At 42.3% G+C, this 19,760-nt stretch overlaps 1 protein-coding gene across 1 annotated transcript in view; it reads left to right on the forward strand.

Annotated features, from left to right (window-relative positions):
* Window positions 1-8,200: 8,200 nt before the first annotated feature.
* MMP20 (matrix metallopeptidase 20) overlaps window positions 8,201-19,760 on the forward strand; it is a 57,947-nt gene continuing 46,387 nt past the window's right edge. The window contains exons 1-2 of the mRNA XM_019974640.2: window positions 8,201-8,326; window positions 16,310-16,557. Of these exons, the coding sequence (XP_019830199.1) occupies window positions 8,201-8,326; window positions 16,310-16,557 (374 nt within the window). The remainder of the gene's footprint in view (window positions 8,327-16,309; window positions 16,558-19,760) is intronic.

The following is a 19,760-nucleotide window of genomic DNA, read 5'->3' on the forward strand; positions in this document are numbered from 1 at the left end:
TGAAGCTCCACTCTGCAGGGAGCCCACTCTGACCCCCTCCTCCCGTCCCACCTCCATTCTCAGGAGTGCTCTTCCACCCTCATCCGGACGCCAGATACCTCTATTTCCAATTAATTATGCTGCAGGACTCTCTGAGTTTACCTCTGATTCGCTCCCTGGAGACCCAGAGACCCTTGTGGGTAGGAACAGGTTTTATTTACCTTTTGTACCTCAGCCCTAAGCCTAGTACCAGCACATAGATAAGATGCAAGAGCTTTAGAGTGGGGAAACAAATGAAGAATGGGCAAATAAATGAATAAGTAAATATGCCATTGAGTTCATCATATAGGTTTTCTCAAATACAAACGGAAGAAGTACATGGATGTAGTCTTAGATGGTTCACTGGTTCTTTTTTTGTGGCATCCAAATGTTATACTTGTTTCAAGCATAGTTGATGTTTGTTATAAGTATAGACATACAATACAATGATTCACAATTTGTAAATGTTTAGTTAATATAATATACTGGCTACATTCCCTGCGATGGACACTACTTCCTTGTCGCTTATTTTTTCTGTGTAGATTTATGTGCTTCTGCTCTTTGGCTGTTGTGGGTCTTTGGCTGCACGCGGGCTTTCTCTAGCTGCGGTGCGCAGCCCTCCCACTGCAGCGGGGCACGGGCTCCAGCTGTGCCGGGGTCCTTGGTGTTCAGTAGCTGTGGCCTTCAGGGTCAGTTGCTCTGGTCATGTGGGATCTTCCCAGACCAGGGATCAAACAGTGTTCCTTGCACTGCAAGGCCATTTTTCTTATTTTTTTTTTCACTCATTTATTTTAATTGGAGGCTAATTACTTTACAATACTGTGCTGATTTTTGCCAAACATCAACATGAATCAGCCACAGGTGTACATGTGTCCCCCATCCCGAACCTCCCCCGCCGCCTCCCTCCCCATCCCATCCCTCTGGGTCATCCCAGTTGCACCAGCCCTGAGCGCCCTGTTTCATGCATCAAACCTGGACTGGCGATCTATTTCACATATGATAATATGCATGTTTCAATGCCATTCTCTCAGATCATCCCACCCTCGCCTTCTCCCACAGAGTCCAAAAGACTTCTATATATCTGTGTCTCTTTTGCTGTCTCGCATATAGGGTCCTTGTTACCATTTTTCTAAATTCCATATATATGCATTAGTATACTGTATTGGTGTTTTTCTTTCTGACTTACTTCACTCTGTGTAATAGGCATTTTTCTTTAACCACTGGACCACCAGGGAAGCCCCCCTTGTAGCTTATTTTATACCTAATGGCTTGTACTTCTTAGTCTTCTCCCGCAAACGGCCCCTCCCCCTCCTCTCTCCTCACTGATAACCATTAGCTTGCTCTGTATATCTGAAATTTTCACTATGGTCAAATTAGAAGAAGATTTACAAACACAGTTATGTATAAGACCTTCCACCTTAACACTACTGCTGCCATTTCTCCAGATATTCTCTTTTGCCTTTATGTATATATATATATTTCGGGAGAAGGCAGTGGCAACCCACTCCAGTACTCTTGCCTGGAAAATCCCATGGACAGAGGAGCCTGGTAGGCTGCAATCCATGGGGTCTCGAAGAGTCGGACATGACTGAGAGACTTCACTTTCACTTTTCACGTTCATGCATTGGAGAAGGAAATGGCAACCCACTCCAGTGTTCTTGCCTGGAGAATCCCAGGGACGGGGGAGCTGCTGGGCTGCCGTCTATGGGGTCACACAGAGTCAGACACGACTGAAGAGACTTAGCAGCAGCATATATATATATTTTAGCAGACTGAAACAAATTTGCCCAATTTTGTGATTTCCTTTTTTGGTTGAAATTGTTCCTTTAATATTTTATGCATTGCTCTTTCCTTTCTAATGACTAAATTATACAATCTTGAGTTGCTATCACTTACATAACCACTTCCCTATTTTTAGACATTTAGGTTGTTTCCAAGTTTTTGCTGTTATCACTAAGACTAAAATAAACACTTTGGATTTTATTCTTTTAAATTATATTCTCAGTGAGAATTCTGAGGATTACACAAAATGTTCAAAAAAGTATGAACCCTTATATGGTTCTTGATACATAGTGATTTTAGGATTATATCAGTTTGCACCATTTTTACAAGTCAGACATTCAAAGTGGAGTATGTTTGTTTGAGAAGTATGAAAGAAAGGCTATGGTAATGCTGGTGGCTGATTTGCTAGGAGCCTGTCTCCTAGCAAGGCATTCTCCCAAACTGCACCTAAACCCCTCAGAAGTCCAGAGATCCAATCATTTGCCAGAGCCGAATTCACTAGAGATTGAGATGCAGAAACCAGAAATGTAGAAACCACACCTGAAAGTGCTCGGGAGCTGCTGGCAGCTGGAGTCAGCCAGGTGGTCCTCTCCTCGCTCGAGCCCAGCATCCCGAGGACACTGCCTGGCCCACGCACCCATGTGTGCATGCTTCCTGTAACCTACAGGAGCACAGGTATTGAGCTCTGACAAATTTGGATTAAAATCATGGAGCCATCAGTTAGCATCTACGGATACTCCAACTAACTATTCACCCTCCCTAACTAAGCCTGAAGTGTCTTCATCGGAAAAATGGAGTGTTCTACACTTTTGGGGGAAGTGTACATAGGGTGCTTGGCTCAAAGTGTGGTGTCTAACAAGGGTTTAAGAATACCTTGGGGTAATGCTACACACGTTGGTTTGATTCACCATATGGGTTAAGTAAAATTTATCCCTCTGAGGACAATCATTTTTCTTATTCCTAGCTTTAATCATTCAATCATTCATTCATGCATGCAATCATTTATTCAACTATTTACTGAATACCTATTTTGTGCCAGACACTGTTTTATGTACTAGAGATATTGTTGCAGAGAAAATATAGAGTCATTATTCTTATGGAGCTTACATTCTAGTAGTGAGTGTCAGACAAAACACACTTAAACAACATAGAGCATATCAATATGTACATTTAATGATGTGATGCTTTGTTTTTTTCCCATAATTGTTATTTTAATCAATGGTCAATTCAATAACCAATGGTATCTTAGAAGTTAGAAAACGCCATATGTTCATTTGTTTATTAATTAATCACAGTATTTCTGGGGAATTTTTGCAAATCATAGCAAAAAGCAATTCTGAAACCTCCTATTTCAGAATTGGACTGAATCCTAAGCTTCCATAAGCTATTTTAATCCTCTCAACATCCATCTGAGATAGATATTACCCCACTCCCTGATTTTACAATGCAGGAGATAGTTTAGGAGGGTTCACAGATTGTAATAGACATTTTCTGGGTTTGGTTATGTTTTGTTCTTTGCCCAGCACCAATTTTCTCTCCAGGGGATATTGCCATTATATGCATAATATATATATATAATCAGTGATCTCTATGGAAGGTGTCCTGCCTCTTAATGTGGAGACATGCTCGTTGACCCTGAACGTCAAGGTAAAGACACTGACCCAACCTAAGCAACAGAATCTCTCATTAAAGACTCTGAATGCTGTGGGAGAGAGAAAAAGACAATCAGAAACCAGAGCCCCGCAGCATGGCCTTGACTGTCAGCTGGGCCTGTGCCCGGCTGTAAGGTGCCCGGGTCCCAGCCACAGAGCACTCCTTGGCTTTCGTTTCTGCTGCCCTTATTTCTGCTGGATCTCCCAGCCTGATGTGCCAGCCTTCCTGGCAGTCCTCTCAGATGCCTGATATCCTTTCAAAACTGAATTATCCAAACAGATTTTCATAGCTTGAAACTTAATAACACTAACTAATAATACATTTAGAAAGTGACCAAGTCAATATTTAATTTTAGGTCTGTCTAAAAACAGAACCCCTTAAGTAAGTCAACTGGGCAAGCAGTAATTTATTCAACAATTATTCATCATATGCACAGCAGGCACCATCTCAGCAACCTAAATGCTGAGGATTTACTAAAACCCCTATGGAATCAAGGGCTTCCCAGGTGGTGCTAATGGTAAAGAACCTGCCTGCCAATACAGGAGAGTTAAGTGATGTGGGTTAGATCCCTGGGTTGGAAAGATCCCTTAGCATAGGAAATTACAACCCACTCCAGTATTCTTGCCTGGAGAGAGAAGGCAAGAATCCCATGGACAGAGAAACCTGGTGGGCTATAGTTCATGGGGTCACAAAGAGTCAGACGTGAGTGATCACACCATGGAATTGAATTCAGTGAGAGTCTAAAAAAGAGCAATTATTTGCAGTGAACTTTATTCTATAATTTGAAATACTTAGCCCCTTATATTAGTGGTATATGGAAACCTAAGTTCTGTATAAACTTTCTACAACGTCTGCAGGATCCCCAAAAATCAACCCAAACATCAGTAAACATGAAACAGATTATCAGCCTCCAATCTGCATATTATTTTTATCACCCAATTTTTCTACAGATACTGTGCTTTCCACATTTCTCTGTGATATGGTCTCTCATTTCATTACCTTTTAGTCCTTGACTTGCTTTGATATGAACTTTTTAGGTTGGAATGATTTGGATTTAACTTAGACTTGACACAAAAACGGTAGAAAGCAAATTTTTTCTCCTCTGTGAAGAGAGAAAATACCTAGAAATTATCAGCTTTTGTTCTTAACAATCAAAGGGTCGTACTTGAGAGTATTGAGATTTATTAAGCTCATGCAAATGAAAACTGGATGCTGGAATCTTCTAGAAATATCTAGATCATACCTTGTATTAGTTGATCAGTTGTGTCTGACTCTTTGTGACCCTAGGGGCTTTGGCCCACCAGGCTCCTCTGTCCATGGAATTCTCCAGGCAAAAATACTGGAGTGGATAGCCATTCCCTTCTCCAGGGCATCTTCCCAACCCAGGAATCGAACCCAGGTTTCCTGCATTGCAGGCAGATTCTTTACCATCTGAGCCACCAGGGACGCCCAGATCATACCTTATAAGCAGTTATTTTCCTCAATTTGTATCCAAAAATGGAATTTTGTAAACTCTTTGGAGTTCTGGAAATGAGAGCATTTTCTCTCAATTGGTCCAGAATTTCCTGCTGCCATCCCTCCACTTCCTGTCTGCACTGGACCATCATGATAAACTGGAACAGTAGTGTGGGGAGAAAACAGGGGAATGAGATGATCAAACGGAGGGAAGTTTCAAGGACTCATTCATTCTTTGTTCTTCAATTGTGGCAGCTGTTATGAAGTTATAGTATTAAGTAGTACTGTAGAAGATAGGAGAACATATAGATGGAAATTTTGAATGATTATTGTAATGTCTTTCCCTTTCCTCAGACCAAAAAGTGGCAATGAGTATATGTGTGTGTGTTCATTTATTCATTTGTAAAACAACCTTAAGTGAGACTTGTATCATTCATTCTTCAAGGAACAATATAATTTAGTTAGTTGAACTAGCCTACTGGATCTGTGATTTTCTTTTTTCTTCTGAGGATCATGTTTTGTGTATCTCACAGCATATGACAGAGATAATGTTCATATGTATAACACATTCTCATTGAGCACCCGGGATTATTCACCAAACCCCCATACACGGCTTGTAACTCCACTATTTTCTCTTCATGTAGGAAAATATATCACCATGCAACAGAGCAAGAGAGAGAGAGAGAGATCACCTAGGAATAACCTTGAATCTAATCATACTTATTCTGAAATCTAAGTAAGACATTCACATATTTTTATCTATCACCTAACAAATATTAGTGTTAAGTTATTTGCAACAGACTTCACAAATGACTTTAAATACAAGAAATGCCACACTGCTGCAGATGGCAAGGGTGATACTGTATACTGTCTGTGACCAGGATGTTTTGGCATTTTGTATATATTGTTCACTTCATCCCATATTTCATAATCCTGTTTGCTCAATTACTCCAATGGTTTTCCAAGCATGCATCAGAATAACCTGCACAGCTTGTTAAAACGTATCTCCTACATGTGTACCCCAGTGTTCATCACAGCACTGTGTATAATAGCCAGGACATGGAAGCAACCTAGATGTCCATCAGCAGATGAATGGATAAGAAAGCTGTGGTACATATACACAATGGAGTATTACTCAGCCATTAAAAAGAATACATTTGAATCAGTTCTAATGAGGTGGGATGAAACTGGAGCTTATTATACAGAGTGAAGTAAGCCAGAAAGAAAAACACCAATACAGTATACTAATGCATATATATGGAATTTAAAAAGATGGTAATGACAACCCTGTATGCGAGACAGCAAAAGAGACACAGATGTATAGAACAGTCTTTTGGACTCTGTGGGAGAGGGAGTGGGAGGAAGATTTGGGAGAATGGCATTGAAACATGTATAATATCATATAAGAAATGAATCGCCAGTCCAGGTTCCATGCAGGATACAGGAAGCTTGGGGCTGGTGCACTGGGATGACCCAGAGGGATGGTATGGGGAGGAAGGTGGGAGGGGGATTCAGGATTGGGAACATGTGTACACCCATGGCAGATGCATGTTGATGTATGGCAAAACTAATACAATATTGCAAAGTAAAAAATAATAATAATAAATAAATAATTTAAAAAAAATTTTTTTAATAAAACATATCTCCTGGGCCCCCGTCCCAGAGTTTCTGATTCAGTAATTCTGGGTGGGGCCTGAGAATTTACATTTCCAACAAGTTTCCTAGTAATAGTTATGCTACTGGTCTAGGAACTACATTTTGAGATTCATTGATTGAGTCATTCATATATCCATCAGTCAAACCAGGCTATCCTAAAGGAAATCCACCCTGAATAGTCACTGGGAGGACTCATGCTGAAGTTGAAGCTCCAATACTGTGGCCACCTGATGTGAAGAGCTGACTCCTTGGAGAAGACCCTGATGCTAGGAAGGACTGAAGGCAGGAGGAGAAGGGAGTGGCAGAGGATGAGATGGTTGGACGCCATCATTGACTCAATGGATATGAGTATGAGCAAGCTCCAGGAGATGGTGAAGGACAGGGGACCTGGCATGCTGCTGTCCAGGGCATCACAAAGAGTCAGATACAACTGGGCACATATATTCAAAAAACATTAATTAAAAGCCTACCTGGTGCCTGGTATCAAAGTAAAAAGATGAACATTATTTTGTAAGAGCTGATGTCTACTGAGCATTCTGTTTTGTTAAGACCTGATTTACTCCTTTATAACAATTCTTCAAAGTAGGCACATTTTCCCCCGTTTTCTCAGGAAAAATTACATAGCTGAAAAAGATTAAGTAACCTGCTCAAAGTCATATGGACAAGTGTCAGAACTAGCATTTGAACCCAGATCTACTGGATGCAAGTGGTGCCCACAGACATCATGCTGCCTGCTCTGCTACCTCTGTAATGTGACAAGCTTGCACACAGCATTAGTTAGTCTTTTGCAGATTAAAACAAACTGATGTTCAGAGGTTACATAACTTGTCCAAAATCACACAGCTAGAAATTTAATCTCTATTTGATGCCAAAGTGATTTTGCACCATTTCTGCATGCTATCTTTAAGTCACGATCCATTTAAATCAGAGCCAGGAACAAGAGGATGACTCTAGTTAACCAGAATGCACAGAGAATGCAGAATTTAATATTTCAGTTAACAAAGAACATCTCTCTTGCGCTAACTTATTCAAAAGCTTTCTAACAATTACCAGTGTACCTTGCAACCTAAGTCAGCACAGAATAATGTACTGTTTCCTTGATGACTCAGGATCTTACGTGTCCCAGCAGCATCGTTATAAGCGGCATTCGTTTCTGAGAAATGTCCAAGTGAACGCAGAAGAAGGTGATAGGGGTGAGCGTGTGGGGAGCCCAGAATTACTGAGGACAAATTAAAGTATATTCTATTCCTTTACCTTTCCTGCAAGTAGAATGGACAAGGCCCCAAATTGAGACTTATCAAAGGTTTCACTTGAGATGGGTTCAGATTAATCATGTCTACTCCAATTCGTGGAATTATTAATAGCTGACAAAATGCATTAAAAGTGATTGTTTTTCCTCCTTTTGCCACTTGATAAATGGCAAAGAATGAAGCTTTCCCTGACTCCTGTGTCCTACTGTGTTACCCCATCATCAGGGGAGAAAGGAGCTGTATAATTACCTTTTGAGACATGAATCATCCTTACTCTGAGGGCCCAGACCTGTTTGACTCTATAAAAGCAGCTCAAGGTTGAAGTGCAAACATGCACTGTCTCGCGTCCCCCAGGGTTACTATAATTACCGATCCACCAAGAGGAGATGAAGATGCTCCCTGCATCTGGCCTTGCTGTCCTCCTCGTCACCGCTCTGAAGTTTTCCACCGCAGCCCCCTCCCTACCTGCAGCCTCCCCCAGGACCTCAAGGAACAACTACCGCCTTGCACAGGTTGGTGAATCTTTGCACAATTCCCTCTTCCCCCTCCTGCCCCAGAAAATCTAAAGAGGATAATAATAAGAAAATCAGGAATATCTGTTGTGGTTTTGAAATCATCTTCTAAGTCCACTGAAGCCTGATGGATACGATTCCCTGTTCAGCTAAGACTGGTGTCTAGTACACGCTGAGTGTCTGTGTTGCAAGATTGCATAAATAAAGGAATGAATATCTATCCAGATATTTTGCTGCACACAGAATTTGAGGGGGCTTGCAAAAATACAGGCATTACAGAAAGACAAAAGAAGTGTTTGAGGAACAACGTAGAAGGAAAACTATAAGAAAAATAAAAAACAAAGTGTAAGATTTGCACAGTAGCTGCTGCTGCTGCTGCTAAGTGGCTGCAGTCGTGTCTGACTCTGTGCGACCCCATAGATGGCAGCCCACCAGGCTCCCCCGTCCCTGGGATTCTCCAGGCAAGAACACTGGAGTGGGTTGCCATTTCCTTCTCCAATGCATGAAAGTGAAAAGTGAAAGTGAACTCGCTCAGTCGTGTCCGACTCTTAGCGACCCCATGGACTGCAGCCCACCAGGCTCCTCCATCCATGGGATTTTCCAGGCAAGAGTACTGGAGTGGGGTGCCATCGCCTTCTCCACTGCACAGTAGAGGTGGGTTGCAAATTTAGTGCTAAGATTCCTAACAGTCACAACAGAAAGATTTCCTGTGTTCATTTTTCAGAAAAATGGCTTTTATACTCAGGGCAAATTTGATCAAAATTTGAAACGAACCGGCCAACCCACTTCTCATGCCAAGGTCTTTCCTCTCCAAAGCATATTCCCAAAGTCCCTTATTTACTTACACTTTCTGTATCTTTCTCTTTCAAAATCTCTCCCAACTGACTGTTGGCAAGGATTGAATACAAATAATTCATTCAGCATACCAGAATTCCTTCAAAGACTAAGAGTGATTCAAAGTGATTCAATGTATATTTGCTTCCAAGCGTTTTTTGGGTGTTTTTTTTGGGGGGGTGGGGGTGGTGGGAGGGATTTTTTTGCTTTTGTTTTTTTTTACATTTAAAATAAAGATGTCAAATTTTAGCCTAAAGAAATAAACCTTCAATGGAGGAATTTCCAACGTTCGTGAAAGGTGTGTGGTGAGACGTTTTTGCACCAAGGCCTCTGTTTTGTGTATCTGTCACAAAGACAGCATACTTGTGATTGCAGCCCTGCTGGGGATTGCTTTCCTACCTGCCAGGCTACACTCGTGGGCTGCTTCTTCTGTACACACCGCGTGGCCCTACTGATGGCTCATGCCACTCTTGCTTTCTAACTGATCAGTCCCCCTGCCACACCGGTCGTTCAATGTTTTGAATATCAGCTCTCCGTATAAACAGCACAGTGGGTGCCGAGTACAGAGCAGTCGAGTTGAACGTTCTTTGATTTGAAACCACTTTCAGACGAACTAAATTCTAAATAACATATCTCAGAATATTACCTGGGTCTATTTCCAGTCGTATTTTGCCACCAGCCTTTGCCTCCCTTCTCCTGACATGTGATTGTCGCTTACCCAGTTTCATGCCACTGGACCTCCAGAAGGAGTGTCATACTGAGGTTAGAACTGATCTGGTGGCTGAAAAACCATGGTTTTGTCCAGGTTCAGATAAGCTATGGTCGTCGGGCCCAAACCGGCCACCCTTGTTTGTTTACAAATCATCTTCTGCATTTGTACCGCAATGGTGGAAATCACGTGATGAAACAGAAAATATTAATTATCGGACCTTTCAGAAAACAGTTAACTGACCCCATAGTGGTCTATGCAGGAATAAGGCCAGCCAGCCTTGAAAGAAATCTGTCCTTGCTAAGAGTATTAGGAAAGAATTAGGTGTTCTTGGAATGTTAGGGGTCTCTAGTGACCCCCTGGGGCTTCTCTGGTGACTCAGATGGTAAAGAATCTGCCTGCAGTGTGGAAGACCTGGGTTTGATCCCTGGGTGGGGAAGATTCCCCAGAGAAGGGAATGGCCTGGGAAATCCCGTGAACAGAGGAACCTGGAGGGCTACAATCCATGGGGTTGCAGAGTCAGACACGACTGAGTAACTTTCACAGTGACCCCTTACCCTTTCTCTCCAAAGCAAGTCAGCCCCCTTCAGTTTCCCTTACGACATACTTTGAAAGACCTTCTACCGAGGATCAAGGAAACTTGTTGACACCTGGCAAACAGGCCTTCTCCTGCCTGCAGGGGCCCTAGGCGTCAGCTAGGAAGGAAGGAAAGGGTATCACTCTTCAGCAGGCTGGTATGATCTAGGCAAACCTCCTACGTGCATCCCAATGACTAGAAAGAATTACTGTCCCACCTTATAGTTTAAAGAAATAGCTAACAACTCAGGCAACAATACAACAAATGAAATGACATGAAAATAGACTTATTTCATAAAACAGCTTAAGTTTATTCATTTACCAATTATTTATTGAATGGCTTCCCTGATAGCTCAGTTGGTAAAAGAATCCGCCTGCAATGCAGGAGACCCCGGTTCGATTCCTCAGTCGGGAAGATCCGCTGGAGAAGAGATAGGCTACCCATTCTGGTTTTCTTGGGCTTTCCTGGTGGCTCAGCTGGTAAAGAATGCCCCTGCAATGCAGGAGACCTGAATTTATCCCTGGGTCAGGAAGATCCCCTGGAGGAGGGAAATGCTACCCACTCCAGTATTCTGGCCTGGAGAATTCCATGGACTGTATAGTCCATGGGTCGCAAAGAGTCGGATACGACTGAGCAACTTTCACTTTCACCCTTTCACTTACTATGCTATGTGCCAGGGTTTGTCCTAAGCAGTGGAGAAACATCAGTGAACAAAACAAGTAAAGTTCCTATTCTTCCAGCACTGACATGGGCATGACGGAGGAGTGGGAAGAGCTGGGAGGAGACAAGCCAGGCAATCAATAAGTGTCCATGTGATATTAAAAAATAAATTTACCAGGATGATAGAGAGTTACTAGGGCCCTGGAGGGGGAGAGGGGCATTCTCACCTGAGTAGTCCAGGAAGGCTTCTCTGAGGAGGGGATATTTGCAATGAACCTGAACTCTGTAAAGAACTATGTGGACCTGAACTTCTTGGTCGTGTGAAGATCTGGAGACAGAGCTGTCAAAGCAGAGGAAAGAGTATGAATGCAGCAGCCGGGGCAGCAGGCCAGATTGCAGGAGGACACCGCTGAGTCCAGAGTCAGGCCAGCACATACCGGGGCCTGGGCCTCCACCCTGCTCGCTTCTCTCTCGATCGCTCACCAAGAGCGGGCAAACGGTTCCCTGTGCCTGGGAACTCCAGGCAGGAAATGTTTCCAAGTGCTAGTCACTTCTTCCTCCAGGAACACAATAGTCTATTCTTGAAAAGATAAACAGGTTTGTAATTGATTTATTTCATGCCCACTTGTATCTTTTCAATTCTTATTGGCTATTTATCACAAAGGCTTAGAAAATGATGAAATAATTAGTCTCATCATCCAGAGTTTTAGCCTATTGTTTGTTTGTTTTTAAATAGTAATATCAATATGACATTTAATACAGGCTGTTAATTTGTCCTTAAAATAATAGAAGCTTTTATTATCACATTATTATGAACTTATGGAGAAGGCAATGGCAACCCACACCAGTATTCTTGCCTAGAGAATCCATGGACAGAGGAGCCTGGTGGGCTGCTGTCCATGGGGTCGCACAGTCGGACACGACTGAAGCGACTTAGCAGCAGCAGCAGCAAGCAGCATTATGAACTTAAAAGTTGAAGAAACTAAAAAAACTTCCAAATACAGATTGTTAAATTCAGGTGCCTTTACTACCCTTTTACTTTCTGTGCATAAAGATATTTTAAAATTACCATTATACTCAAATTTTGGTTCCTTCTTTTTTGTATTATTAAATCATAATAAAATTTTAATGTTTATATATCCATAAACATCATGTTTAAAAGTGACAAATATTTCAGAAAATAAGTGAGCTATAATTTGTTCCATTTATATAGTTGGATACATGGAATATTTCCATGTGAATAAGATTTCTGTGAACATCTTTGTACATCAGCTTAATTTAAAGGATTATTTTTTCAGGATAGATTTCCAGAAGTGGAATTAATGAGTAAAAGGATATGAACATGTTAAAGTCTTTCGATATATTTCAAAGCATTTTCACACTGAGCATCTCATTGGATCCTCACCTTGGTGTGGGAAGGCTAGACACTGAACCCATCTCATAGATGAGAAAACTGACACCAAAAGAAATTACAGGAATTGCCCACACTTTTTAGAACCTAGGATTTATCACACAGATGAAAATTCACACAGTTGCATTTCTGTGACTTTGCCAAAACAGAAAGAAATGTTGAAGACATCATATCTTGATGTCTTCATCAAGAAGAACTTGATGAACTTGAACTTCACCTTCTCTTGAGGAGCACTTAAATCTGAGCTTTAAGCTCCTTCCTCCTGGGAGGGACACTCGGAAGGCACACTCAGTAAGAGCTGGGCGGGATGAGAGCTTCTGGGCCTGTTCTCCAGGCCTCTGCTATTCTAATTTCTGGAAAGAGGATCACCCAAACACCAGCAGCAGGCTCCTGTGGTTTTACCAGTGGGGATGAGGAGGTGGAGGCATGTAGGACAGTTCTGGGGAAGCCTCAAATCCTTGGCCCAGATGATCCCACAACCAAGAGCTGAGCCAACAGCACGCAAGTGTTAGAACAGAACACACAAATCTAAGTGTGCACCTTTGTGCCTAACTGAACATTTTGACTCTGGAGAGCATGCTAAAACCTCGTCAGTAACCTCATCGGTAACCTCGTCGGTAATTTTAGCAATAAAGTGCACAGAAAACATTGGCCTCTCTGTACCTCGGAACACCTGATAATTCTTCAAAGAAGCATATTTGCTATATTTTGCCTAAAGGATAGGACCTCAAATTGTAACTGAACATCCACCCTGTGTCTGGAACTGGGTCAGGCCACAGCCGTAGCTGTGAAGGCATCATCATGCCCAGCAGGGAGGACCGTGAGGCCCCCGGGTGGGAGTGATGAGAAGGCCGTGGACTGTGTGCACAGCGGCCGGTGCTTCCTCGTGTAGGAGCCGCGTCCTGCGGGAGCACCCAGCGGGGAGCAACTCACCCGCTCACTTCAGCAACCAGTCCTCGTGCTCTAAGGAGAAATCGTTTCTGATTCTACCTTTACTTCATCGAAGATGGTTTGCATCCTGTTTACTATCACTGGCCTTAAACTTCTTGAGCTGCAGGCCTAGCCTCTTGTGCGCATTTTTAAGAAGAACCATTTTATTGTAAAAATTTTATTGCTATACGTTCATAGCAAACATATATATATATAACATATATGATTTTAAAAGTATTATTCTTAATTCCATCACCAACATATCAGAACTGTTAATCCCTTAGTCTGTATTTTTCAAAATACTTTCTATGACTCAGGGCTGGGACTAGGACAAAGGACTGCTGAAGGTTAGATCCTATCTTTATTTAAAATTTTAATATTTTTTCCACCATGAATTTTTTTGTCTTTTTAAGTTTTTTCCCAAAAATATTGCATTTGATATTATTTTTCTGGATCACTGTTTTTGGCAGCTCCCACCCACTTCCTCACCTCATCCTAGTTTATCACTGTATGTCTGTGTGTATTCATATGCACATATTTCTATTTACAAACTTGGCTTGTACTATAATAATAATAGTGATAAATCCCTTTTCACTTAATGCATAGTAAGCATCTTCTTCAGTTCAGTTTAGTCGCTCAGTCATGTCTGACTCTCTGCAATCGCATGGGCTGCAGCACGCCAGGCCTCCCTGTCCATCACCACCTCCCATAGTCTACTCAAACGCATGTCCAGTGAGCTGGTGATGCCATCCAACCATCTCATCCTCTGTCGTCCCCTTCTGCTTTCAATCTTTCCCAGCATCAAGGTCTTTTCAAATGAATCAGTTCTTCGCAGCTGGTGGCCAAAGCATCTTCTTATGGGACTATATTTTGTGAAATGAAAGTCAGAGTTTAGAATGTAACTGTAACACATACTCTAACAGGAAACAAAATATTTGAAATTTAAACAGCCTCAGAATATATGGAGCACAGAGCTCCACACAGAGGTCACCTCTAAAGAGTGTAATTCAGACTCACCACGAGCCTTGTATGACTACAGCATCTGCTTGAGCAAACAGAATAGCTCAGAGAATCAAAGTCATCTTGCCAAAAGAATTAGAAAAAAAAGAAACATAAATGTGCATATCGGATAGCTTAATGAGACACGGAAATGAAAGCAAATAGTCACACCTCTGTTCAGGGCACCTCTCCTGGGTTCCAGGGCTCCCTCACCCTTTTTCTCCTCTTGGGTTCTCATCTCACTAAGATTTTACCAAGAACAACCACCAGGGAAGTGAGGTCTGCTCACAAGCAGGCCAAGGACTAAGGGCTGTTTGAGCCCACAGGAAGGACACAGAGCACCTTGTCTAAACAAGTGAGTCTTACTCCTTTTCACTTTTTGCTTAACAATTACAGCTTATGTTGACACAAGAAATCTTTGGGATATAGGAAAGGATAAAGACAAATTGTCACCCATAATTTTATAACTCAGAGAGAAGCAAGATTAATATTCAGACATATTTCCTTCCATTATTTATGTTACTTATGTTCACTGTATTAAATTATATGTGCTAATTACCAATGCATTGATTAGTGTGTTAACTTTAAATGTTAATATACATGCTAACATTATTATTGATATATTAACATACAGATGTAATAAACATGAACGAAATACATATACGTTATATGATTTGGTTTATGTATGAAATTGTGATTATAATCTGTATAAAGATTTCACTTCTGCTCTTCTCAGTGTATTGCCATTATATTGAATCATTATACATGCCACTAAATATTTTCCAAAAACGTGATATTAGCAGAGGCCTAGTATTATTTCATATCAATATATAATAATGTATCTAACACATTCCCTATTGTTAGATATTAAGATTACTTCCAATATTTTATTATTTATACATAAATATATTTAACGAAAATGAATAATACACATAGTTTATATAGAACATAATAAAACACAGTTTCTGAATATAGTTCATATGATATACAAATAATATTATTTATATACAACAAACACCTTATAACATATAAACATTTATGTTTAATAAAATACAGATATAAATCTTTAGCTGCTTTCTGTTTTCCTGAAACAAGTTGGGTGGATGAAACTCCTAGGACAACAGAACACATTAAACCTGCATTTGCATGACTACGTTATTCACTTCACCTAAGAACTCATACAGAGTGTTTTGAGTGATATATTAGGGGTTTTAAGCCTTTAAACGCAAATGAAAACATTATATTTATGACTAATTTTCTAATATTTGCTTCAAGGGACAAAGAGTCAGTCCTAGAAAACCTGCCCCTTGAAAAACACCCCATATATCCCACACACCTGAATTATTTAAAAGTCTCAGCCAGGAAACAGATTGACACCTACTGCTTCACATAAAAGGAGAGACGGCACTATGAGGCCTCACAGAGCTAAGAACTCACTGATCTTACATAGGGTACAATGAAAAGGCAACACTGATAGTTGCTTACAGAGAAATAGGATAGTCTTTATTTTGCAAATTGGTAAAGACTTCAATACAAATAAATGGGCTGTGGGGAAAATGTTCACATTATTTTCTTTCTAATTTTTTTTCCCTCTTAAAATAGCAGGTCATTGTAGAAAAAGCACAAAATGCATGCAAATAAAAAAATCTAAAATCCCACCTCCCAAAGATAATTGTTGTTAATAACTTGGACTTATCTATCTAAGCTTTATCTATGCAAATACATCTAATTTTTTTTTTTTCCAAAAGTGGCAAATGCTGTGCAGACTGTCTTTAGCATAACAAGAATACTGTCCTGTCTTACCTGAGCATGAGTGTTGCTCAGAGCTTGTGCTGTAGACGTCAGCCTGCCTCTCCGTTTCAGGCGTACCTTGACAAGTATTACACAAAGAAAGGAGGGCCCCAGATTGGGGAGATGGTTGCAAGAGGAGGCAATTCCACGGTTAAAAAGATTAAGGAGCTGCAGGAGTTCTTCGGCCTCCGAGTCACCGGGAAGTTAGACCGAGCTACCATGGACGTGATCAAGAGGCCTCGCTGTGGAGTTCCCGACGTGGCCAACTATCGCCTCTTCCCAGGTGAACCCAAATGGAAAAAAAATACTTTGACATACAGGTAATGAGATCGAGTCTTTCCAAATTCAGAAAGAAATAGCCTCCCTCTCCTTCTTTTCTTTTAAAAGTATCTTCCTTCTGATGTGTATAAAAATCATGACTCGTCCCAATCATAAGAGAGAATGAGAACTTTTTGGTCTACTCCTTAGACACGAGAATTCACGAGAAAACATGACTTCGAGATTGTCATAATGAGTGGCCACTTTAGGTATAACAATTTTACCAGTTTAGAGACAACACGTTTTTCCATATAGAAAATGAATCTTGCCTAACATTTAAAACCTGATGGTACCAACCAGCTTTCTTAAAATAATCTTCTAAATTAGAAGTAAAGCTCACCTAATAAATTAATTTTTATTAATTCCAAAAATAATTTATTGGCAATTTGTTAAATGTCTGCCATAGGCATTCAGTTCTGGAGGTAAAAGGTAAGTACATCACTTTCCCTCGCCTTTTGGGGAGAAATACATGCAAATAGCCGCAGCTCCGGGTGAGAGATGTAAAATCACAAGTCTAAGCAGAGAGCTGTGACAGCATGTGGAGGAGCTACAAGGTCACCCAGGGATGGCCCGTGACATCCGCGCCTGACCCAGCACCTGCACCCCCCCCACCCCGGCCATCCTCCCGTTTCTTCCTGCCGGAGGGGGAACAAGGATTCTGCATCAGCCAAGGGGACTCATCCAGCCAGAACCGACCCCGCACTGTGCTTGGGAGTCTCAGGCCTGAACTCCAACCCCGCAGCCCGCATCCATTTGCGGGGCCAATGCTGGCTTCCTTCCCACTCAGTCCACCTCAGATAGACCGACCGTGGCTCTTCCTAATTATTACAGTGCATTTTACTGTTATCGATGTTCTGTTGGGGAGGTGAGTTACAGGTCTTATCTGTGTGATGGAAATGACCTGCTGCGGCTCATCTAGTCCCAACATCTAGTCCTACCAGGTTCGCTGGTGGCAGGCTGGTAGCTGAAGTTAGCCGTAGTGAAGAGTGTTTCTAACACGGTGATCAGCAAACCCAGCACGGGGAGGGGGCTGGCTACAGAGCCAGCTGTTACACTGCCCCAGCAGTCTGGTGACTCCTTGTGACCGCTGAGGGCCCAACCCAAGCAGAGATCAGATGATTCCTCTGTTAGTTGCTATGAGCCTCTGAGTCCATAAGGTGGCACTCTGAATACAGCTATTAGTTTCTGCCTCAGTTTAAGAATGCCTCAAAGATCTTTCTTGGCGGGGGGGGGGGGGGGGGGGGGGGGGGGGGGGGGGGGAACACCTAAAAGAAACAGAGCACCCACGAGATTACGAGGTAAGAAAGGAAATTTTTATATAAACTCATGAAATCTTTCCCATCATCTCCTAAACTGTGTCATAGGAAGTTTTCCTAAACTGTGTAAACTTTCCTAAACATTTCCTAAACTGTAAACATTTCCTAGCACATCGTCTATGATTACGTTTGTGCTAAATCACTTCAGTCGTGTCCGACTCCTTGCAACCCCATGGACTATAACCCACCAGGTTCCTCTAGCCATGGGATTGTCTAGGCAAGAATAGCGGTTTCCACGCCCTTCTCCGGGGGATCTTCTCGGCGCAGGGATCAAACCCACTTCTCTTTTGTCTCCTGCATTGGCTGGCGGGTTCTTTACCACTAGCGCCACCTGGGAAGCCATAGTCTGTGATTACGCACAGCAAAGACAAGCTAACTTGGGATTTGAAGTATAGTATTCTTGTGGTAATATTCTCTGGGCAGTCCCCAAAACCCCTCAACACACCCACACTGACCATCCACTTCCTCCTGAACAACTCGCCTTCTCCTCCCCTCCCCTTCTCCAAAAAAAAAAAGAAACCAGAGACTACCTTAGCTCTGTGAAGCTACTGGATCTCAGAATAACTTCTTTCAACATAGCCCAGAGGACTGAAAGGATTTCCCTGTAGCTCAAACGGTAAAGAATGTGCCTGCGATGCAGGAGACCAGGGTTCGATCCCTGGGTCAGGAAGAGCCTTTGGAGGAAGGGAACGGCAATCCACTCCAGTATTCTTGCCTGGAGATTTCCATGGACAGAGAAGCCTGCTGGGCTATAGTTCGTCAGGTCACAGAGACTTGGACAGGACTGAGCGACTGACATACACACAGAGGACTGAAAGGGCTCCCCAGGTGGTGGCAGTGGTAAAGAGCCCTCCTGCCAAAGCAGGTAGACGTAAGAGATGGGGGCTCAGTCCCTAAGTTGAGAAGATCCTCGGGAGGAGGGCATGGCAACCCACCCCAGTCTTCTTGCCTGGAGAATCCCATGGACAGAGGAGCCTGGTGGGCTACAGTCCATAGGGTCCCACAGAGTAGGACAGACTGAAGCAACTTAGCATGCAGAGGACTGAAAAAGATGAAATATAGCCTAGTGCTTATGTGCATAAACTTTGGAGCCATGAAGAACTGGGCTCAGTTCCTGACTACGCATGAAACATAGAGTGATACTATTACCTCTGAAGGTAGCTGTGAGGGTTACTGGGCATTCCACATTGAAAAGTGCCTGGAACCGGTCCAGCCCTTAGCGTGTGTTCCCAGAACGTTGGCTGTCATCACTGCTGCTGTATCGATCTCTAGACCCTCTTGGCAAGGACCTCTGTCCACGTGCTCTTCCTTTCTGGTCCACCCCTTCTCCATGCCTGTTTTCTCCAGCCCAGCACTCACAGGCCACTATGTGGGGATGGATAACTTATCTACAATATGAGAGAATTTGGGGATGCTAACTATACAAAGCCATGACAAATCACAGATTCATATTATGCTGTGGGAGTGGCAAATTCGGAAAACACTAACTGGTCCCTTTAAGAGTCCTGGTTCCCCCTCTGGACACTCTAGCTGCCTCCTCTTGGACCCAGTTACTGGAGTGAGAGATCTTATTCCTTCCCTCTCAGTTGCTGGGTTTGGCTATTTCCCCTCCTCTCTGTGGGACATGGTCCCCTCCTTTGGAGCCTCTGGGACAACTACTGTTGATTTCTGTCTGAGACTGCACCACCTGCATCAGAATAGCCTGGGACACTTGTTAAAATGCAAATTTCTTGATACACTTGTGTGTTTAACAAGCTTTCTGAGTTGTTATCACAGGTCCTAAACTTTGAGAACAACTGAGTAGGCCCTAAAAAACACTAGCTTTTATTCATTAGTTCATCCATTTAGCAAGTGTTTGCTAAGCACCTATTATGTGCAAGGGCCAGGGC

The sequence above is a fragment of the Bos indicus genome, chromosome 15, assembly GCF_029378745.1.
Source record: "Bos indicus isolate NIAB-ARS_2022 breed Sahiwal x Tharparkar chromosome 15, NIAB-ARS_B.indTharparkar_mat_pri_1.0, whole genome shotgun sequence".
NCBI classification, from domain to species: domain Eukaryota; kingdom Metazoa; phylum Chordata; class Mammalia; order Artiodactyla; family Bovidae; genus Bos; species Bos indicus.